The following is a 23,982-nucleotide window of genomic DNA, read 5'->3' on the forward strand; positions in this document are numbered from 1 at the left end:
ACAGGATGATTCACCAAGAAACACATTTAACCTTGCTTTGGAACTTGTCATTTCTACCTCTAGTATACTCACTCCAACCCCAAGACAGCTTGGTGCCTCTCAGATTCATCTTGCCTTCTTTAGGTCATTGGCTGCCTGTGTTATTTGTGCTTTTCTTGACCTGGTGTCCCTAGAATAGGGACTTGTTTTCCCTTGGGTCTAGGAATGTTGGGGACCCAGGACAAACTTTGTCCATGGTGATAGCTCATGTCTCATGATCCCTTTAACTCTTCCTTGATGTGATAGTCTAGGATATACTAATGGATTCTGCTCAAATGGAAAGACCTGGGTCTCTTGGTTTGGTAGACACTGCTTATCATTTTCTTTTATCCTGTTCTTGAAAAATCTACTCTAACTCCTTCAAGGACCTCAGTATAAGGAGAATGGATGCAAAGTGTTTCTCCCAGCTACTTAGATATTTGGAATTTTAAAATATAGAGGTCGTACTTACTCACACATATATGATAGAAATAGAATGAGTTCCTCGAGGTTTTTGTCCAAATTCTCTTCTGTGTGTGTGTGTGTGTGTGTGTGTGTGTGTGTGTGTGTGTTTATTGGGGAGGGTGGGTCATTTTGGCCAGAAGAGGGTGGTATTGCATATGTGGTTTCCTTGAAACATTCCAGGAGCTTAAAACGGTTAAAATGACAATTTTGGAACACTTGCTCATTTTTTCCTCATATATCCAAAATTGCTAGGCAACAAGAACCCACAGGTCAATGTTGAGTTAGATCTTGAAAATTTTGTGATCTGCCAAGGACACAGAGACTCATTATCCCTAGTATGAATAACTGCAGGAGAGATAGCGTGGTATAGGTGGCACCATGAAAGCAGACCCACAGAGGGCTTGTGAGATAGCCAGACAGCTAGATATAGTGGCATATGCTTAGAGTCCGGGCACTCAGGCCCTGAGAGAGGAAGATCATAGAATTCACAGCTAGCCTGGGCTACATAATAATTTTGAAACCAGCTTGGGTTACGTGAGACTTGTCTTTTTAAGAAGGTTCAGAGACTGCTGCAGGAGACTGGTGCTCTAGGAAGAGAGACAGAGGCATAGACTTGGAGTTGAGAAGGACCACAATGAGCTGGTGGAAGAACTGGGAGCCAGCATGCTTTGTGGTCAAGCTTGTGGTGCACAAACTGTTAGCAAGACTGGAGATGTGTAGGAGGGTCTGACCACAGAGGTCCAGTTTTAAACCATGCCCCTGTATTTTCGACTACTGGCTGACAATGACTTTAATATGTATCAGGACATGAGCCCAAAAGCTTTCTAGAAAAAAAACTCATTAAATCTTTCAACCCTGGTGTTTAATTTTATGCTACATGCAAGGAAACTGTGAGTGGCCAGTCAGGCTTCCTGAAGTGGAGACTCTGAGAGGATGGAGCAAGCAAGAGTATTTTTAGGGAATAATCCTGTCATTAGAGGCATGCCTGGGGGCAGGAGGGCAAGAGATGATAAAGGACCAGTCAAAAGGTAAAACCATTTGTAATTCCAACTTCATTGGGGCCCTAGTCTAGCTCGTGGGACACTGTGAAGCTGAGATGTCCCTTCAGACATGTTCCAAAATAGGATGAGGGGCCCTGGAGTTCCTAATCCATGTCACACAGAGTGTCATTAACTGCAAATGCTGGAGGGTAAGGGAAGCTAACCCAGGCAGGTTCTAGAAAGTCCACTGAGGACTGTCTCCTTGTAACACTCCAACAACCTGGAAACAGACCTTCCAGTCCCAGAGCCAGTGTGGCTGGTGCTATGCAGAGTCTACCACACTGAGGTCAAGAAACTTGCCTGATGTGAGAGCATTTGGAAGCAGAAAAGGAAGGGAGAAACCAGGACAACTGGCCTGAGGATGACTTAGTCAGGGCTTTACTGCTGTGAACAGACAGCATGACCAAGGCAACTCTTAAAAAGGACAGCACTGAATTGGGGCTGGCTTACAGGTTCAGAGGTTCAGTCTATTATCGTCAAGGTGGGAGCTTGGCAGCACCCAGGCAGACAGGGTGCTGGAGGAGCTGAGGGTTTCACCTGTTGTTCCTAAGGCAGCTGGGGAAAGACTGGCTTCAAGGAAGCTAGGAGATTTAGGGCAGCTAGGGTCTTGAATCGCACACCGTCTCCAACAAGGTCTCCAAATTGTGCCACTCCCGGGCCAGGCATATTCAAACCACCACAAAAGGCTGTACATCTAACCCGTACTGCTGTACATCTAACCGTACTGCTGTACATCTAACCTGTACTACTGTACATCTAACCGTACTGCTGTACATCTAGCCGTACTGCTGCACATCTAGCCGTACTGCTGCACATCTAGCCGTACTGCTGCACATCTAGCCGTACTGCTGCACATCTAGCCGTACTGCTGCACATCTAGCCGTACTGCTGCACATCTAGCCGTACTGCTGTACATCTAGCCGTACTGCTGCACATCTAGCCGTACTGCTGCACATCTAGCCGTACTGCTGCACATCTAACCGTACTGCTGCACATCTAGCCGTACTGCTGCACATCTAGCCGTACTGCTGTACATCTAGCCGTACTGCTGTACATCTAGCCGTACTGCTGCACATCTAACCGTACTGCTGCACATCTAGCCGTACTGCTGTACATCTAACCTGTACTGCTGTACATCTAACCGTACTGCTGCACATCTAGCCGTACTGCTGCACATCTAGCCGTACTGCTGCACATCTAGCCGTACTGCTGCACATCTAGCCGTGCTGCTGCACATCTAGCCGTGCTGCTGTACATCTAGCCGTACTGCTGCACATCTAACCGTACTGCTGCACATCTAGCCGTGCTGCTGCACATCTAGCCGTACTGCTGCACATCTAGCCGTACTGCTGTACATCTAGCCGTACTGCTGCACATCTAGCCGTACTGCTGCACATCTAGCCGTGCTGCTGTACATCTAGCCGTGCTGCTGCACTGCAGTGCAGGTGGCTGAAGCTAGATGAACACACACTTCCCTCAGCACGAGAAGGGTACTGGGATCCAAAACCGAAGTCTGCAGATGCTGAAGCTCCTTGTGTATGATGTATAGTGTGGCACGGAATTTGTATGCAGGAACCTCTGGATGATGTAGAACACCTAACACAACATGCATAAACAGTTGCTGTATTGCATTGGTTTCTGGCAAAAAGTGTATACATGTCCCAGTAGAGATGCACCCAGCAGTTGTCTCCCTACAAAGTACACAAAAGAAGCACAGGGAACATATCCCAAATGATGGGTGTTAGAGCAGATTAAGGGTCTGAGAGATGGTGTCAGGCTATAGCTGGGGAAGTTTAAACCCATTCATGTGGATTCAGGGTAGTTCTTAGCATGTACATGCAAATTATGCTTTTACGAACTTCCAGAATTTTTCTTTTTATTTCTTCTTTCTCCCCTTCTCTTCCTCCTCTTTTTCTTCCTCCTCTCCCTCTTCCTCCTCCTCCTCTTCTTCTTGATACATGGTTGGTTGACTGTGATGAGGAGGACCCCCTAACACCCACACCCCCCCCCCCACACACACACACAGATCCTGCAGATACTGAAGACTCCATTTCTTACCAGAGGACAGTGATGCTCTGGCTTTTGGTAGTGCAGCTCTTGATAATGGATAACAGGTGGGGGCAGATGATGTGTAGTGGTGAGAAGACCTCTTACTTCCTTATGAGAGTGGGATCTAGCTTATAGCACAAGACTCAAGGAGTACCCAGAAAGATGGCTGGAGAGATGGCTCAGTGGTTAAGAGCACAGACTGCTCTTCTAGAGGTCCTGAGTTCAATTCCCAACAACCACAAGGTGGCTCACAACCATCTGTAATGGGATTTGATGCCCTCTTCTGTTATGTCTGAAGACAGGTACAATGTGCTTATATACATTAAAAAAAAAAAAAAGGAAAGGAAAGGAAAAAAAAAGAAAAGAAAAGAAAAGAAAAGAAAAGAAAAGAAAAGAAAAGGCAAGGCTGAGTCTTTCCATACTCCTGACCCCTCTGCTCCCGGGACACAGCACTGTCACCAGCTGCTTGTGCATTCTCTCAGAAAGAGCGCGCACACGTGTAAGCATAGGTACACGGGGTCAGATGCTATAGCCCTCATCTCACAATGCCCACATCATCCTGCACTGGGCTTTCTATAACGCCCGGCTATGGAGCCCTATTCCCTTAAAGACACAAGACATAAAGCTCTTTGGTCATGTAATGATTTCCTCTCCTGTAATCCTGTGCCAGCTGGACAAGTCTCTGTGGCTGAGCTGTGCTCTCAGCCCTACTGTGATTTTTGAGCTAGGTCTCTTCTGATGGACATTTTAAAGATGTTTTCAACTCCTTAAAACAAAACAGAAACCTTATGTTTGGTTTTACATTTTAAAACATACATATTGGAGGCAGTCTTGTTTAGCCCAGTCTTACCCCAAATGGAAGGCAGTCCTGGCTCAGCCTTGCAAATGCGGAGATCACAGGCTTGGAGCACTATTTAAGTCACCTTTCAAATAACAAATGATGGGATACAGCTCAGTGGCCAGGCACAAGTTCAGCACGCTCTGAGGCCACTGGGTTTAATCTTTACCACCCACGCCACAAAGAAGGAAGGGACAAGCAGTGTACAGTGTTTGTATGCCCGATGGTTTGCACATGTGAATGTATTTCTGTGAGATGAAGCCTCAGAATCACTAGGTCAAAGGATGTACAGTGTTTATGTTGACAGAGTCCGTCTGCTCTTTACGGGGATCTACACATTGTCCAGGAGAGTTCTGCGACTCACATCCTGACTTTGCCAGTCTATAGTCCGAAGAGGGCTGGGGATGCAGCTGGGAGTAGAACACTTGCTTACATGCGGGGGGCCCTAGGTCTAATCCTTATTACCCACTACCATCCATAAATCTGTGGAAAATAATAACCTGCCATGGCTTTAAACTGCTTTTACCTTTGTAAGCAAGGCTAAGCATCTGTTTGCATGTTCAAGAGACAGTTAGGGCTCCTCTCTGTGAACTACTCCATTTCCTTGTACATATATGCTTACTGATTTATAGGACAGAGCTCATTCCTTCCTGCCGCCAATGACAAATATTTAGAATATTCTTTAAATGTAAATTCCTGCAAAGACGAGCAAAGTGGGGATGCTGTTTGTATCTGAGGTCAGGCAGGATTCCAGTGCGGATGAAGGCGGCCGTTGCCTGGCTCATACCTTCTGAGACTCACCTACCCCTCCCTTTGTACTGTTTCTGCCCTCAGCTCATGTGCTCCTCGGTGCAGAAGGCCCTGTTTGAGGAAGAGGACCATGTCAAGAAGCTGCAGCAGAAGGTGGCCACCCTGGAGAAGCGGAACAGGCAGCTCCGAGAGCGGGTCAAGAAGGTCAAGAGGTCTCTGAGGCAGGCACGGAAGAACAGCCGCCACCTGGAGCTGGTGAACCAAAAACTCAATGAGAAGCTAGGGGCCTCCAGTGCTCAGCAGCACATTAACGCTCTGGGCCGGGAGCCCGTGCGTGCCCCCTATCTGCATGGGTAGCAGGGGCAGGTGGATGCTGGCCTGCCTTGCCTGTGCCGGCTGACTGAGAACAACCGCAAGCTCTATATATGCACTTACTTCAAACATTATAGTAGCTATCCATTTGGCATTTGGTAGAGTCTAACTGGGTAAATTGTCAGGTTTTGCTTTCTTTCCCATTGGGTCCTGGCCTTACTGGCCATTTGACTTCAGATCCCATGTGCCACATGTCCTCTTTCTGTCCTGGTGCCACACAAGAGCCTTAAAACCGGAAGGCAATAGTATCTTGAGTCTGGCCCTCAGCCTCTAGAGAGTTCCTTCGCTGGGGGGAGAACATTCTAGAACCTCGGTATACATGAAGATATCACAGGACTCTCTTGTTTCAGAAGGGAGTCGGTGTTGAGGCTCAGCAACCAGGGTTGGCACACGCATGCGTGTTCTAAAATGTTCTGGAATGTTCTGCCTTTTCTCGTGTTTTTAGAAATGGTGTCTACGTGTAAATGTGCAGGGCACCCACCCGTGCTTCAGTCACCATTTCTCCCAAAGCTGAAAGATGTTAAGACTTAATGAGTTCATTACAGGTAAGGGAACTGGGCGAGGAGCTGAGGCAGCTAGTAATTGGTAAAGATAAATTATATCTGTTTTCCAACCCCAGCTCCTTGGGGCTGACATGATTCCCTACAGGATGTTTTAATCTAAAGCGTAATTGCTTTTATAGACATACCATATTTCATCACTCATGTTTCCAAACTGGAATTAAGCTCAACCTAACTTTGTGGAGTCTTAACTTTGTGTTAGCGCAGCTTGCCATGGCTCCGAGTTTAAGGTCACTGACTTGCACACACTGAGACTTTCTACTCTGCAGAAACAGCTCCCTGCCTGAAGGGGTTCAATAAGCTCTATGCTAGGGTCCCAAAGGGCTTTGTCCAGGGATTCTAACCCAAGCTTCTATGCAACCTCCAAGCCTCTGACCCAACACACACACACACACACACACACACACACACACACACACTGCTCAGGTTCTCATAAAAGGTCTACGTGTACCCCATAGAAGTATTTGCATAACAAACACTTTCTTTTAATAAGAGTGCTTTCACTATCCTTCCCATGGCCATGTTTGATCATGTCCCATTTGTGTTACTAAGAAGTCAATGGAGTGGCTGCTGGTTCATCGCCTCTAATGGTGGCCCTCCAGATCTAATGCCGTGCCACACTGTTCCACCAATAGAAAGAATCCTTCAGCTCTACACCATTGACCACCTAGAACCCATTCCAGACACATGATACTGATAAAAGTGGTCATTACTGTCACACTGCCGCCTTTCTGCTTGCAGGAAGTCCAGGCCTCTGTGAGAAGTCCCTCCTGTCACATGAGTATTGGTAGGGGTGGGGATAAGTTTGTGCCCTTGGCTGGTCAGGGCATGATGGGAAGGAACTTCTATTCTGGGACCAATCTTCATCCACTCTCCCCCACTCAGCCTCTTTAAGCAGTGCTATTCATAATATGCTACAGAGGTGTGCCTTCTCATTAATTCTCCCTGGGAGCATTAAGTTAAAGCGCTTTTGTTACCTCCCAAGGGAATGAATGGCAAGCTTAGGGGTGATGGAGTCAGGACTCGGAGAACTGTGGAAGCCGAAGATGTCTTATGTTCTGCTTTTCCAATAAACATGAGCAGTGCTTCCAATGGCTGTGGAAAAAAAGAAAAAAGTGAGTGTGTCTTTGGATCGGGGCGGCTTGAGGGTTTCCAGCTTGAGCCTGGAAAAGTCATTTGGAGCCTTTGGGGAGATGGCTGGAGTGACCCGGGAACACTGAGGAGACTCTTCAAGGCTGGTCTCCTGCCCTTCCCTGATGGATGTGGCCCGAGTCTCCCTCCCCGTGAGTTCACATCTCTCAGGACACCTGTGCTCCTGCTCTGCTGCCCCCAAGGGACAAGCGGTATCATTAATCAATGTCTTCTGACGTGCACCGAAGTCTTGCTAAAGGAGACTTCCCTGGGTCCCATGATCTTCTGCCTTGTCATCTCGCCACAGCTCTTGCCACCTGTCAACCATACCAGTGAAATGTTTAATGTGCCATAAAAGGCGGACTCCAAGCATCACTCGGAACATGACACACTCTCGCCAGTCTGTCCTAGCACCTTCTGTGGAGTGCAGGCTATTGCTTTATTTCCCTTCAAGGCACCAGAGACAAAATGAATTTTCTAAAATCACAGCGTAAGCAAAAGAGCAGGTAGACTTATTTACTCTTTAGCTGACAGTCCCCAGGAATGTCCCACTGGCAAGGGGTGGACCACAGCAAGTGTGGGGATGAAGCCTACAGTATGTTGAATGTCATCATCTTTGGTGGATTCCCATTCAGGACACCATCTCTGTTGTACTCCATTTTTAAACACCTGTTTTAAAGACCAGGCTGTAGGCACGGTATGAGTCTGGCCTGGTAGACATTACTGGAATCCTTGCATCCGGAGCACAAGGCTTATCTAGTTGGAAGAGACAAGCCTAAACTCAAATCACGGTGACTTCCAGTCATATGGCAGAATCAACAATTCATAGTCTGTGAGGGTGTTTTAAACTGGTAGGGCAGTGCACACCTATAACCCTTCACTTGGAAAACAGAAGAATCATTAGTTTGATAGTGTGAGCTGTGTAGCAAGACATTGATCTCACAGCTCTCCCCTAAGAACAACAGAGCACCCCAGTTCATATTAGGTTTGGTTCCACAGGATATTTCGTTTAATATTCTTAATCATTTTATAAAGTAGATGGATTGATTCCTATTCTCCAACAGGAATCGAGGTTTCAGGGCCTAAGGTGCAAGCTGTACATGCAGTGAGCCAGCCCTCTCTCTACCTCTGCTCACCTGTAGAATGGGGACAATCCTGTCTCCTTGCCCTGAGATTAGATGGAGGACTGGGCTGTCATTCAGATGTGCACACAGCTCTGATACTCTTTTATGCCCTGCTTATTCCTCACACCTTTTATTATCAATGGCTACCAGCAAGGTCCAATATGTGTCACAGTAAGGAAGTTTATCAGACAAGGGTATTGGGTAAGGGTGACTAGTCAGTCATCGTATGTGCTACACAGGTATACAGAAGTCACGAGCTGAAAATTTCATACTTAAATATGACATGATCAAGCTTGTTGGAAGGAGACCATTTGATAGGTTGCCTATAATTGTCTCACCGATCCCCATATGAGTCTTTGGCTTTCTCTATTTGCCATAAATCTTTTTTAAAGTCTAAGCATCTTCCCGTCTCCCACACAGAGAGAGGAGTTACCTGTTCCTCCAGATTTACAAAGCAACCGTAACCCCGTCTCAGTGTGCTCCCCAACCGCTCACCTCCTCCACTCACACCATCTAGGATGGCTGCCCTCCTTGTCTCCCACCGTCAAGGGGTGACCTGCTTCTGCAGGGTCAGTAAGATGCCCTTTCCCTCTGATGATGTCATATGTGTCGTAAATAATCTCACACTCATATGTTGAAAGTAAATTAGGAGTTGATGAGATGAACGTGCCTCCCCTGTGATGGTATTATCAGCTAGCTACACAAGCAGGAAGGGGGGGGGGTAAGGGAGAGGTGCATGGCTCATGTGTGATGCCCTCACCCATGCTTTCATGGCCACCAGATGGTCAGTGCCATGCTCTTAGGCCTTCTAGTCTCCAGAACCATGAGGTAAATCATCTTGTATTAACGAGTCAGCAGCTTGGGTATTTTGTTATAGCAACAGAAAACAGACTGAAACACCTAATTCCAACATTCTCCTCTTTGAGCACAGATCTTCAGGATTGGGGGCTCCTGTATCTACCGTGAAGACATTCTCAGACCTCTTCACACCATGACAAAACCAGAAGGAAGCTACATCCCCAAGCACAAGCGGGCCCATGATGGCCCAGTACTCCCTGAAGTCACTGTCTTGCTTCTGCCCTTTGGTCCCCAGTGGACTCAGTATCTCAGTAAGCGATACTGACCTGCAGCTTCTACCTCTCACGGCCTCCTCAGCCTGTGGGGATTGGATTTTAGTCCAGACTTCTGCTCTCAGGCAGCAGATGGCCAAAGCTGCCTTCTCACACATTTTCTCATATTCTCAAAAAGAAGAGCTTGACAGGATTTGCAATGTGTCACCAAGTCATTCTTCTTCCTGCTTCACCTGCCTAATCCCATCCCCCTGACCGCTGCTAAACAATTACACTAGCTTTTACCAAGCAATACTTAAACTTACAAATTCTAGTAACAACAAAACTGTCATTAATAAAATGCCTATATGTGTAGTAATGCAGGTCTAGACCAGTGTTCCCCAATAGGACCTTCTTCTGCAATGGAAAGAGTAGAAGCTGCTAGCTTTAGAATATGGCCACTGCCATGGGCTGGAGAGGTGGCTCAGCAGTTAAGAAGAGCATTGGCTGCTCTTTGAGAGGATCCAAGTTCAATTCCCAGAACCCACACAGCAGCATAAACTATCTGTAACACCAGTTCTAGAGGGTCCAATACCTTCTCTGGCTTCCATGGGCAATGCCTACATATGGTATACAGATATACATGCAAGAAAAACTCCATTAATACCAATAAGATAAAAATAAAAATAAATTTAAAAAATGCGATTGGTGTTACTAAATACCTAAGTTTTCACTTGAGTCATTAATTAAAAATGTTTGTTTTATTTTACTTTTTACATAAGCTCTGGAACACATTTCCTTTTGAAAGTGTTGAGCACTGGCATCCTTGGGAAGCACAGAGGTAGGCATCCTCTGATGTAAATATCAGAGACACCTGTGGGAAATACTCCCTACAGCACAGAACACACATAGCACACTGAACGTCTGGAGTCAGAGTGTGCTGGCTGTGAAAGGAATCAGGGCAAAAACATTATCCAAATGAGCGGTCATGAGATTGCACAGATGAAAACGATGGTCTGACTAATAAGCACCAAACTGAACCCTACAACTAACATCAGTCAATCTAGATCTGGCAAGCAAAAGTCTGATTTTAGTCTCTATTTGCAGGGAGTCATAGCACTTCAACTGATTTCAAGATGGATGGCAGTTCAGAGAGTCCCTTGAATAAACAGAGGTCAAGAGCCCTGTTGAAGCAAAGTCCTGTGATAACACTGGGATGTGCTCTCAGTCTTCTTAGACTTGTACAAAGGGAGCTGTAGGTACGTACCAGTGTCGGTGTGTACAGAGCAAGAGAACCCCTAAGGCTGTCGTGGGAATATGGTACTGATGCTGAACTGTATCTGAGACAGAAGTCAAAGGCATGCTCATGGATAAGGGGGTCAGATAGTTCCTAGCATCATGGTACAAGTCTATCTCTTAGTATGTCTCACTGGTCTGTGAACCCATTCTGGGCTTACTTTTCCTAGTCCTTAAGAAGGTAGCTAAAACACATGCTCTCGTGTACACTGCCAAAATGTCCACGCTTGGATTTCCTGAGCCTTGTAGCTAAGTCTGTTATGTCAGCAATGTTAAGAGGAGAATGTGGGTTTTCTATTATTTAGGAATGATAAAGTAGATTAACAATAAAACAAACCAGGAAGCCAATATCCTGCCAAAGAGAACAGACAATGAATTATTAGGAAGCATTGAAGATGGATCCTAGGGTTGGAAGGTTACAACGACTGAAATGAAAAATTCACAAGAGGAATTTAGTGACATGTTTGAATGGGGAAAATAAAGATAAGTGAATTGAGATTAGTTGTCTAGGCACAAACAGAAATTAAAAATTATGGGGGAAGAAAATAGGGCCTAAGCCATATCCCATGCAAGTCACCCAGAACCCAACGTCTTTGATTATATCATATATTTTCCTCTCCCTTTTCCGTTGCACTCTCTTTGTCCATCAGTGAGAAAATCCCACTTGTGTTTCAAACTCCAGAACATGATTCTTAGTCCCCACAGTGACTGTTACAGTTCTTTGAATTTTTACGGTTTTGAAAGAAGTAGTCGAAGCCATTTGGAAAGTTTTGTCAAAAGTCATTTTTTAAAAGATGTAGTAAAATACAAATGGCTAAGATGACAGGTTTTGTAAATACCCAGGCCAGTAGTGGAAAATATATTTACACCAACTGTGAAAGAAACAACTTTCATGAAAGGTTAGTGAGACTTTTAACCTTCCCTAGACCAGTGGGATCTACGACTGCCTCTTCCACGGTCCTGTGACATTTGGGGGACATTCCCAATTGCTAGCATTGACTACGTTTTACTTCACTAATTTGTAAATTCCCCGAGGAGGACTTGTGGCTAGTTCAACAGGACACGACATTAACTAAATACTTGAGGAGAAAAAAAAATGAGGCAAAGAAAGTAATGCCACGTGCTGCCCCTTAGAAGAAGAACTGGAGAGATACAGAGGAGGAGACAGAAAATGGCTCCCTTCACCTCTAGAGAACTCCGACCCTCTGAGTAACTGGGTCCTAAGCAGTAAAAATTGCAGGCAGGGCAAGGATACACCCAGCCCAACCTCTTGCTACCTAGGGGTCAGAAGCACCTGACTATTGTAATATCGCATGCATGGGTTCCGCAGGAAGCGGGTCCTGCTCTCTTATCCAGGGAAGGAGTCACCACTGTTGTATAGCATGGGCCGTCTATGCCCTATTGCTCTGCCTTAGCCATGTATATAGGTCACAAGTTAACTAACCTGCTTCTTTATATGTAAGACCCTTCTCACAGAAACCTTTACAAGTGGAAACCTTACTCTGTTCTGAAGAACTAAAACTCTCCTTCAGTCCATCCCCTGCCCTCCAGGCCTTACTGCCTGCCCATTCCTGATGTTAATAAATCTCTTAAAGATGATTGGATTTGGTACCCTGTCCCAACTCTTTCTTCTAAATATCCAATCATCACTCAAATTGCCTCCTCTTTCTTGCATCTGTCTTGTTCCCAACCAGATGCCAAGGCCACAGATGCCATTGCCTGGACTCTGGGTCCCCTTGGCTGCCAACATTAAGAAAAACTCCTGCTCCAGAAGAGCGTGTAATCTAAGGTCAGGAACTCGAGCAAGGAAGATGTATTTTGGCTTATGGTTCCAGAGTGTTCTGTCCATGGTTGCTTGGCCCCGTTCCCTTGGGCAGAACATCATGATGGCAGAAGAAGATGGAGGATGGTGTCCTTCCTCACATGCCAGGCAGGAATCAGAGTAAGAGAAGGGACCAGGCATTGCGTATACCCTTCAAAGGCATGCCCCGTGGGACCGACCTACTCCTCCAGCCAACCCTTACTTCCTAAAGAGTCTACTACTTCTTACAATAGTACCAGCATCTGGAACTGAACATTCAACACATTCACGGGGGGGGGGGGAGGCATTTTAAATTCAGATCCTAAGAACCCGATACACACAGCAGCTGGATTGCCACCATCCACCTAAAGATATTTGTTCTGTGCACAAGGATCTAGCCTCCTCCTAGCTCCCAGCTTGCCCAAAGGCAAGGATTATCCAAATATCCATAAATCCGCACCACCAGCTCCCATCTTGTATAGCTATTGTATAGAGGGCAAATAAAAGTCACCTCTTGGCTGCCTTGACACTTATTTCTCTCAGAGTGGGGGGTTGGAGCTTCAAAATCTTATTTTCCTTCTCCTTGTCCTCATGGTTTCCCTTGCCATCTGTAAGACTGCTTAGCTTTGCCACCAGAGGAAGCTTCACAAGGCAGAGGAGTCAAGGCCTCATTGGTTTATCTGGGGTTTTTCTTAAGTTTTTACTAAGGACCTGGAAAGAGACCTCTAAAAGGAAGTGAAATGAAGCTTTTCAATTATCAGAGTTTTCAATGAATTCTGCTTCCCATTAAGAGTTCATGAGTTGGCCGTATCCTCTGTTCCTGTGAGATGAATCTCTAGATGCCAGATGGCTGGGCATGAGCCACATGGCCTGGCATTTTGTGTCTTCCTGTCCAATAAAGTGGGAAAATCTAAACCAGATACAGAAACAGAGCTTTTCTTTTATTAAAAACGCATCTTAATCATGAAGCTGGGCACCCTGGGAGCGGATGTCAGCATTTCCAGACCTTTGAGCACAGAAGAGGACAAAATTGTCACCAGGGAAGGCCAGACAATGATGTAATATAACTCTAATGAGGGGATCTCCACCATAGCTGCCCCCTGGGGACACCTAAGAGCTGCAAAGTAAAGTTGCCTTTCTACCCAGCTTGCAGGCCTGGCTCCCACACTGAGAACAACACAATACCTTCTGCATGGGGGTGATGAGCAGCCAGGACTGAGAACCACTGTGTGGAGGGTCATCTAGGCTATTTGGTTTTAGAACAAACACTTCATCTGGGAGATAATAATTTAGTCCACTGGGTAAGAAATTATCTGGGTATTTGAAGGAGCACTGAGGCTTTCCAAAATGATCTGAGTACATTAGACTGACATATTAGGAGCCCATGCCTATATAGCAAATCACCAGAAACTGAGTCATATATAGGAATGCATATTTACTGCTTCATAGCTACAGTTCAGCGTCTAGGGGCAGCTTACTGGTGCTGCCTGCAAAGGTCTGCCATTGGTTCAAGTCAGGATATGTTCGGAAAGCTTGGTGGGAAGTTCCATTCCAAAGTTTGTGGGACTGTTGGCAGATCTTATCATTTGAGTCTGAAACACTCCCACTCCCCATTGGCTCATATTTTGAACACTTGGTCTCCAGCTGGTAGAAGGTTCTGGAATCTTTGGGAGGTAGAGCCTTGTTGGAAAAGTTGGTCACTGGAAGAAAGTCCTTGGGGAAATATTATCTCTGCTTCCTCCTCTGCCACAATATGAACTGAGATACTGCCTCAAGCCTCTCCCTGACCGGCAGGGACAGACTGAGCCTTCAAGTGTGAGCCACAGTCAGCTCTCCCTCTTTGTTGTTTATGCTGGCGAATTTGATCACAGAAACATGAAAGGAACAAACGCACACAGTTTAATTTCTAAAAGTGTGTTGAACCATAGCCTCACTGGCTAAATAGCTGCCCTCACGCTCTTGCCAGATGGGCCTCCCAAGCATCAAACATGCACGCTTACAGGGCACTAGGAGCATGTACAAACAAGACACAATTTACATCTACAGAGGAAGTGAACACACATCACATTTGCAACACTTCATATTAGAAACAAGTCAACCCCCCCCCCCCACACACACACACTTAACACACAAAGGGATAGCAATACATTCGAGACAAGTAGTGAGGGCATTATCTTAAAATTAGCCTGTTCTAACTGGACTCTAATAACTCATTAGTACAAAAGCGTGTTCTAAAGGAAGGGTGGCAGGTTCCCAGACATGTGGATATCACATCTCTACTATGTCTGTAACACCATAACTAGCTTGGTCACTTTTATGAAGGACAACTGCCACCCCTGAAGATGCCCCAAAGCCATAGGAACACCAAGTCTCTCACTGTTTTCTAGATGCGGTCTAACATCCAAAGGGAAATTGACGAGACTCAGTTGAAAACACAGTGATATTCAGGGTAATAAGTAACTCTCAAGATTCTACTGAGAAAATTCAGTTCATATTCTCTCTCATTCTTTAATCCTGTCTTAGTCAGCTTAGGGGGCTGGCTATCTCACACAAAGCACTACCAAGGTGCCACAAACAGCATTTCTTTCTCATAGTTCTGGAACATAGATGTCTTAGATCAAAGCACTGGTTGATTTGGAAGCTAGTGCCAAATTCACGCGTATTGATTTGAAAAATACTTCCTGGTTTCCTTACCATCCCTCTTCCTTCCTCCCTTCCTCCCTCCCTTCTCTTTTTCAAATTCATTATTATGTGTATATGTTTTTGCCTGCACCACATTCATGCTTGGTACCTATGGAGGCCAGAAGAGGATGCCAGATCCCCTGGAACTGGAGTTAGAGATAGTCATGAGCTGCAATGTGGGTGCTGGGAATCAAACCCAGGTCTTCTGCAAGAGAAGCTAGTGTTCTTAATGGCTGAATCAATTCTTCAGTCCTCAACCTATCTTATCATTGGCTCTCTACAGAATGGATGAGGTTGTCGATCTGTGGTATCATGTGGAACATAAACAGTGGTCTATAGCAACATCTTCTCTGCTGGTTTCCTGAATTTCATGAAGAAATTTCCAGCAGTAGAAAGAATGCTTTATGAACAAAGGACTGTCCTTGTGACATACCACAACAGAGTCTGGAATTTATGTTCTTGTCATCTCTTCTCTGTATCAGTGAGCAGCATGAAACCAAGACTCCAGATGTCCCTTCTTTGTTTCTTTCTGTGAGGCTGTTTAATGTCACTTGTAAATTTAAAACCAATCAGCCAAGCAAACATTTTCATATCTATATTACCTTCAACATGGCCCCTTAAGACATATCAAGGGGGCTGATTTTGTAAAAAACTTTCTCACATGCATCAATCTCTTCCAAATAGGAGTTTTTCCTAAATCCCACGGTCTTTTGCACGCCACATTTAAGTGTTTTCCTTTGTAAGTTTCATTTTGCCCTGGATTCCTCGAGGCAGTTGCATTAGTTGGAGTTAATAACTCAGACCCCAGTGTTTAGCTTGGAAGAGGCAAGCTGTTGCAAATCTCTGGGTTAACCAGCCCTAGGCTATGTGGAAAGTTTTTGTAACAGTTGGTGGGAGGAACCCACCTGGTTCTTCCCCTGCTCCCATTCAGGTAACAACTCACTCAGTGTCCCTGAGGCATAAATCTTTCAGATCCACTCCTTCTGCCTGTTTGCCAAGAACTGTATATCACAGGGGACTTCAGAGAGGAACGCAGCACATCAGTTAGAGAGAAATGCTTTTTTCTTTCTTTTCTTTTGTATTCTCCAAGAACCTTAGTAATTGGAAAGGACATCCATCCTGCTACCATTAGAGACTTTGCTTTGGTGTGTACACATGAGAGGCCATTGTGTGGCGGTCAGAAAACAACCTCAGGTGCTCTTCATCTTTGTTCTTCTCTGTTCTTCTCGTCTCGTCTCGTCTCGTCTCGTCTCGTCTCGTCTCCTCTCCTCTCCTATCCTATCCTATCCTATCCTATCCTCTCTTCTCCTCCTCTCTTCTCTTCCTCTCTCTCTCTCTCCTCTCTCTCTCTCTCTCTCTCTTTCTCTCTCTCTCTCTCTCTCTCCTCCCTCTCCTTACTGTGTTTCTTGATGGCGTGGGACTTGGCAAGTACACTAGCAGGAGAGCTAGTGAGTCCTGGGGATCTGCCCATCCCCCTTCACTGGCTCTTGAATTCCCAGTAAGCAGGAGTATGCCTGAATCGCCACCACCACCACCACCACCACCACCACCACCACCGAGAGTTCTAGAGATCAACTGGTATCCTCATGCTTTCAAGGCAAACACTTTCAAGGCAAACAAGAATTTTCTTGTCCTCTACTATCTCGATCATCAGTAGGAGACAGGGAACCCAGAAGCACCCCCTCCTATTCATGACATGTCTGATCATGACCAATGGCCTCCTTGTGGCATGGAGCATGTCATGAGTTAGGGGAAACTGAGAAGCCAGGACCAAATTTCATCTCAGGAAGAGTACACAGTCGTGGGAAAATCCTACCAACACCATAACTCCTGTCGCATAGAGCCCACTTCTGCTTGAAAACCCTGTGTTGGCTGCAGCTGTACGTTTTCCAACCACACATACCACCGATCAGTTTCCCTCTTTTCTCCTGGAACTCTCAGGGGCTGGATCGCCTGTCCTTTATTTCTGAGGTGGGAGTGGCTGGTTAAAGTGAGAACGCACAAGAGAACTCAGGTGTCTTTCACAAAGTGCCATTCTGGACCTCTGAGAACTATCTGAATTCAACTAATTTAAATAATTTTGGTGTCAGACACCAGGTTGGTACCAGTGAGTTGGACATTCATTTTGTGACTCAAATGCTCAAGGCTTTGGGCTGGGGGATTTGCCAAGTCAGTTTTCCTTACACTGGAGTTGTCTAGCCCACCTTTTGTTGGCTTTTTCTTCTGAAACGTGATAAATGCATCCAGATGTTTCTAGCACTTTATCAAACCATTGAGTGCAGGAAAGACGGTTTTTCATCTCCCCAAGAGTCATAAGCATTGGACATGACCTGCTTGTATCTCCTCAAATGCATCATCTCTCTCCTCCCACAAACTCTGACTTGTCATACCAAGAGGAACACTGTGCTAGGGCTCCCCTTACCTTCCTGTTGTCCCCTCCGCTGGCTAAGTTTCACACACAAATCAGCTCTCTTCAGAATAGACTCTTAATGTCAAGAGAACAAAAATTCAATATTTCAACTTCTCTCTGGAATTTTCTTTCCTTCCCTCCTCTTCTTCATCGGCTGAACACAGGGTACCTGCTCTTTGTACTTTCAGTAGATTTTGAGGCTCAAACTCAGAGAAATGGAGACCTGTGGGATAGTGTGGGCTTCATCCTTAGGAGGCAAGCTAGTGCCTCCCCCTCGCTTTATTCCCTGGCATGAAATGTGAACACAGGCTGGGTTCCCAGAATTCTCCAGGGTAATGTATTGAAACATTAAAAATAGACTTCTCCCTGCAGGGGACAGATTCCAATTAGAATTCTGAAATTTGTTCTCAATTTCATTTTCCACCGAAGGGACTAGATTTAAAATCAGGCAGCTGGCAAATTGCCACGCAGTTTTTTCAGCCTGCTAGCCATGACGTCTCATGAGAACAACTCAAAATGCTTATACAGAAGTCTTCGTTTCAGGAGCTCAGTGGGAAGCTGGATGGGCTCCATCTGTCTCTGGCCCATGAGCCTGTTAACGTTACACAGACTGTGGTGCTCAGTCACTGAGGCAAATGGCACATGCATCCAGTGATGATGGAAATTTACCAAGTGGCCTCTATGCCACCTGTTGACTTTGCCCAGGGTTAAGTTCACCGTTTTATTAACTTCCTTTTTGGTGGTATAGGGGTTAGAACCCGGGATCTCATGCATACCAGGCAAACACTCTACCCGGTCCTCAAGCCCTTTGCACACAGAGCCTGACTCCTTCTGATCTTTGTACAGATTCCCTTTCCTCCTGCTCTGAAACTTGGAAGCTCCTCTGGGAGCTTCTCCTTCACCACGCAGCTGATGACATTCCTCTCATCTTGCTTGTAGCTTCCTCCTCCTCTCTCCCCAGGCAATCAACTCTGTGGTCACAGGGCCCTGGTAGGCTTTGGGTTTTGACTATATTTTCCAGATGGTCATTTCCTGCTGTCTACCTGATCAGACCCTGACATGTAGCAGGTGTTCATTACATACTCATTGCATGAACATATAAATGAATGAATTACCTTTATGAAATACATCTTAAGAAAATAGCAGACTGCTTTCTTAGCACTTGGGAGGTGGAGGCAGGAGGATCAGGAATTCAAGGTCATCCTCAGATTCATAGCAAGTTTGAGGCTAGCCTGGGCTACATGAATGAGAGAGAGAGGGAGAGGGAGAGGGAGAGGGAGAGGGAGAGAGAAAGAGAAACACAAGATGAGAAACTGGAATCTGAAAGATCCAAAGACATGAAGTCACAGGCTGTATGCCTTAAACAGTACCACATAATTGATATGTGGTGAAGACAGAAGTCAGAACTAAGACTTACAGCTCAACTTATGTCTTTTTATTCATTTAGAATAAAATGTTTTAACTTTGTGATCATTTTGAGTGACAAGTTATATAACATACATGTTAGTGCATAGGTTGATGAATTTTGACAAATCCATACACCCATAGAGACACCACCAAGATGTAAGACAAGATATAGAATGATCCTATCACCCCGGAGAGCATCTTTCTGATTCTCAGGATTGTATCACCCTAATCTCTAGTACAAGGACAACCTTTCCATTGGTGCATCAGTGTGTGTGTGTTTATCAGTGTCTGTCTGTTTGTCTGCCTGTCTGTATATCTGTCTGTGTGTATGCAAGGCATACCTTTCACCATTAAAGCATGTGGCTTCCCCATACCTCATTTGCATTGCACAAAACAAACCATCTTTCCTATAGACTTATACTGAATAGTTGATGTAGTGTTGAGAGTGGCCTTCATTATTGTGCTGGTTTACTTGGGGCACCATAACAAAAGAGCACAGGATGTGTGGCTTGAATGATAGAAATTGATTCCTCTATAGTTTGGGATGCTGGAAACCCCAGATCAAGGCTCTGGAAGCTTGTTTTCTGGGAAGGCATTCTTGCTGGCTTACAGAAAGTCAGCTTCTCACTGAGTCTGGTCATAGCTTTTCTTACAGGCACATGCAGAGAGAGAGATGTCTGCTGTCTCCTCTTTCTATTAATAAAGACACTCACAGCTCACCCATTGAACACTAATTACCTGCCAGAGTCCCTTCCTCATGGCACCTCCATATTAGGAGCAGAGCTTCAGTTCAGTGCAGATCTGAAAGGAGGTCCGGATATACTATGTGAGGCCTTTGCCATCATCATGAGATCACACGCTAAGACGCCTCAGAGCTGAGATTTGCTCACAGAGATTGCTTCTGCCATGACCCTCCCTTGACTGTACCCAAGCCATCAAGTAATAAAAGTAGTAAACAGAAGATGTGTGGCTTCCCTTGTAGAGATTATGGTTTCCTAAGCAGCCCTGCCTTCAAGCTGTCATCTCAGCTCTAGGCAAGAGGTCAGCCAAGGCCGTACAAGAAAGGACAAGGCTTGGGGGTCAGCAGCCTCTGTGCTAGTCAACCTTCTACCACTATGACATAATCTTGAGATAATTAACTTATAAAGAGAGAGAGAGAGAGAAGATTATCTCGGTGTCTTAGTCACTGTTCTTTGCTTCGAACAGACACCACGACCAAAGCAACGCCTGTAAAGGAAAGTGTTAAACTGGGGGCTGACTTACAGCTCAGGGCTTTAGTCCATTGCCATCGTGGTGGGTATGAATGGCAATGGAGCAGAGGCTGAGGATTGCATTCTGATCTGCAGGCAGGTAGGGAGAGAGGAGAGGGAATCAGAAAGGGGGAGAGAAGACAGACAGACAGACAGACAGAGAGACAGAGAGAGAGGGAGAGGGAGAGGGAGAGGGAGAGGGAGAGGGAGAGGGAGAGGGAGAGGGAGAGGGAGAGGGAGAGAGAGAGAGAGAGAGAGAGAGAGAGAGAGAGAGAGAGAGAGAGAGATTGGCCTGGCTTGTGTTTCTGAAACCTCAGAGCCTCACCCCCAGTGACACACTTCCTCCAACAAAGCCACACCTCTTAAACCTTGTAATTTCTTCTAACTATATTCTCTGGTGACAAATCATTCAAGTATAAGATCTGGAGCCATTCTCTTTTTAAATTTTTTAAAAGATTTATGTATTATATATATATATATATACCATTCTGCCTGCATGCATGTCTGCAAGGAAGAAGAAATCTCATTACAGATGGTTTTGAGCCACCATGTGGTTGCTGGGAATTGAACTCAGGACCTCTGGAAGAGCAGCCAGTGATCATAACTTCTGAGCCATCTCTCTAACCAGCCTTATTTAAACCACTGCATTGTTTTGGAGCTTCTAGTCTAAGATCATGTGGCCCTAACAGCTTTGGGCTCCCTGAGGCAGCCCACTATGACAGAAGCATGTGACAGAGTTTGAAAATCATCCATCTCATAAGGCAAGAATCAAAGCGAGGAAGAAAGCTGCCGTCATTTAAATGAGAATGGCCCCCATATTTGAATGCTTGGTCCCAAGTTGGTAGCATTGTTTGGGAAGGTTTAGGAGGTGTGTCACTGGGAGCAAGCTTCAAGATTTCAATAGCCTAAACCACTAAAACTAAACCAATTAGTTTTCTCTTTATCTTGTGCTTATGTAATCTCTCAGTTACTGCTCCAGGGCCATGCCTGCCTCCCTGACTGTCTGCTACCAGGCTTTGTACCATGACAGTCATAGACACACTCTCTGAAATTGTAAGCCAATAAACACTTTCTTCTATAAGTTGCCTTGGTCATGGTGATTTAGCACTACCATAGCAAAGTAGTGAAGACAAACAGACTATGATCTCCCATACCAATTCAAATATACACCTCTGCTAACCTAAGGACCTCCCATTAGATCCTTCATTCCAATGGTTCTACTGCCGCCCAATGGCACCATCCCAGAGACAGAGCCTTGAACATGGGGACTTTTGGGGGATATTTATCCAAGTCATACCAAGCCTAGAATGGAATCCGTGAGGTGGAGATAATAATATCACTCCTTAGCATTGTATCAGGAGTTCTGAGACCACACATATAAAGGACCTCTCATATGCATGGCTGTTTGTAGGTGTTTGGCCCATAGGGTGTGGGATTGCTCTTACATGGGCTCTGTCCAGGGGAGGGTCTTCAGATGGCTTGTGTCAAATGTACTGACTTCAGATCCTTCAAGATCCATGCTTAGCCTTTTTTTAGCCCACTTTATCAATAGCTACTTGGGGAATTCCAATGAGCCCAAGTTGAAAAGCTCATCTAAGAACCAGGAAGCCATATCTTCTATTTGTTTAACTGTCCTTGAGAGGAGAGGTGACATAGCAGATTTGAAGAGAACAGCCCTAAAATCCAAGTTCTTCTCTCAGGAGGCATTACCCTCAGCAGAACTGGACTTTACATTATACAGAGAAACCCAGTAGTGAAGGGAAGGTATAGGGCAGTCTTTTTCTTGGAAGCCCCCTTTGGTCACTGGAATAGAAGCTAGACTGCAATTACTTAATTTAAAAGTGCAATATTTCATGAGTAGCTAACATCAAGGCATTAAGAGAAAAAAAATGCTTTCCCAAAGATTAACACTTGCTCAGACATCAGAGAGTTTCAGGGAGACATTTGGTCCCTCTCACAGTAGAACTAAATTAAAAGTTTAACAATCTGAATCTAGGGCAGCTGGCCTTGGTGGTGTCCCTAAGGAGATCTTTCCTTAAAAGGAAACTGTGGGTGGTAAGAGAAGAAAACAGAATAATCATGGCTCTAACTCCCATGTTATTTCAAAGATGCCCAGGACCGTTAAAGAGCGGTACCACTCTGGTTGGAAGATACAAATCACATGAATATAAAATTACTTCCAATGGCTTTGAAGCGTCAGAGACCATTTGGAGGAGGTCTCACCAAGATGAGGCCCTGGGCTCCAGCCTATTTCCCTAGTGTCACTGTTTTGAACTTTTTCAATTTTCTAGGAGCACATAATCTGTGCAAAAATCGAAATAGAATCCTGTTTTACAGAAGAGGAAAATAAAGGCCAGAAAGACTAACTTGGCCCCAACCACAAAGCTAGTAAATAGCTGAGCTAGTAATCTGATTCGGAAGGATTGCCTCAGCCACCAAGTTTACTAGATTACTAGAAGCTGTGGCTAGCTGCCCTCACTAGACACTGTAATACATGAGCAAGGCAGGTAGAAGTCCCACCACGTCTCAGTAATGTAGGGATGTTGCACCAAGAGCAGGAACTGAGGTGCTGTTGAGAGACCTCCTGGCAAGGTTTCGTGCTCAACTGCTTTCCCTCGGACTCTGAGGACAGTCATACTTAGCATACAGCTATGAGATGCCTCCCACCCAAACACAAGCCTTTCATTCAGTTACTCCATGTGGCCTGTGCCCTGGACCACCCCTCCCTGACCCGACCTGCCCTTAGGGGTTGAAGATGAGGTGGTATGGAGACAATAGCACAGACTCCAGGAGCAGGTGAGAAACACCAGAGCAAGCTCGTCTGAACACTGCTGCAAGCTCCTTTAATACCCTCCACCCACGTCCCATTGGTCCTGTGAAAGCATCTCTTCTAAACAGCAGTTCCTGATTGGCTGGCATTGTCAAGGTCAGCAACCCTTGGTCTCTCAGGCAGTCCTCAGTTAGGACCTCCTGCAGGAGATGCCTTTGGGGCTGTGCCACCCCCAGTGTTTATGCAGGGGCAGCTGAGCTGTTTCTCCTACAAGTCCAGCCTTTTGTAAGAACACCCGTGAGCTGCTGGTGGCAACAGAGAAAGAACATTGAGCATTTTATAGGTGACAAATAGAGGCCTGCCAGCTTAATAGGGACAGAATACATCTGTGTGTATACATATACACACATATATACACATATGCACACAATAAATATATACATAAATATATGAAACTACCTCAATCATGATACCTTGGTTCCAAGTGACAGAAAAACTAGTAAAATTATGTTTTAGAAAATGAGACTCCAGCTTTGTCTTAGATATGAAATGAGAGCTTAGTTTTACTGACTTTCTGTTCTTGAGTGTCTAAGCAAAAGTGCTTTCAAGGTTGCTCCACTACAGCTGCAGTAGAGGTCAGCACACTGGCACACGCTAGGCCACAGGGCCTCTGTACTTTGGTACACGGTCTCACAGACATAACGTGAAGCCCTCAGGGCTGAGTACAACTGCTGAGCTGAATATGGGAATAGGGAAGAGTTGATTTTCCAGGAAAGGTCTTCAATGAAGAATAAGAACGCTGTTGGCTGTTTCAAATATAAAAGCAGGGGGCTTAGAGTTAGCTGGTAAAGGTGACTTCCACCAAGCCTGGGGACTTGAATTTGATCCCTGGACCAACGTGGTGGAACTGACTCCCACAGTTTGTCCTCTGACCTTCAGATGGGGGCCTGCATGACACCCACCGCCCCAC

At 45.5% G+C, this 23,982-nt stretch overlaps 1 protein-coding gene across 2 annotated transcripts in view; it reads left to right on the forward strand.

The window, feature by feature from the left end:
* The window catches only part of Ccdc3 (coiled-coil domain containing 3), a 98,657-nt gene extending 86,361 nt beyond the window's left edge, over nucleotides 1-12,296 (forward strand). Inside the window, exons 3-4 of one of the 2 annotated variants that reach the window (XR_001783188.2) lie at nucleotides 5,245-8,916; nucleotides 9,279-12,296. Coding sequence is in view for 1 of the 2 variants with exons in the window: in NM_028804.1 (NP_083080.1) it covers nucleotides 5,245-5,517 (273 nt within the window). In the remaining variant the exon portion in view is untranslated. Of the gene's footprint in view, nucleotides 1-5,244; nucleotides 8,917-9,278 lie in introns of those variants that run through there. The other variant, NM_028804.1, reaches the window with a different exon arrangement.
* The last annotated feature ends 11,686 nt before the right edge of the window (nucleotides 12,297-23,982 follow it).

This window comes from Mus musculus, chromosome 2 (assembly GCF_000001635.26).
Source record: "Mus musculus strain C57BL/6J chromosome 2, GRCm38.p6 C57BL/6J".
Classification (NCBI taxonomy): Eukaryota; Metazoa; Chordata; class Mammalia; order Rodentia; family Muridae; genus Mus; species Mus musculus.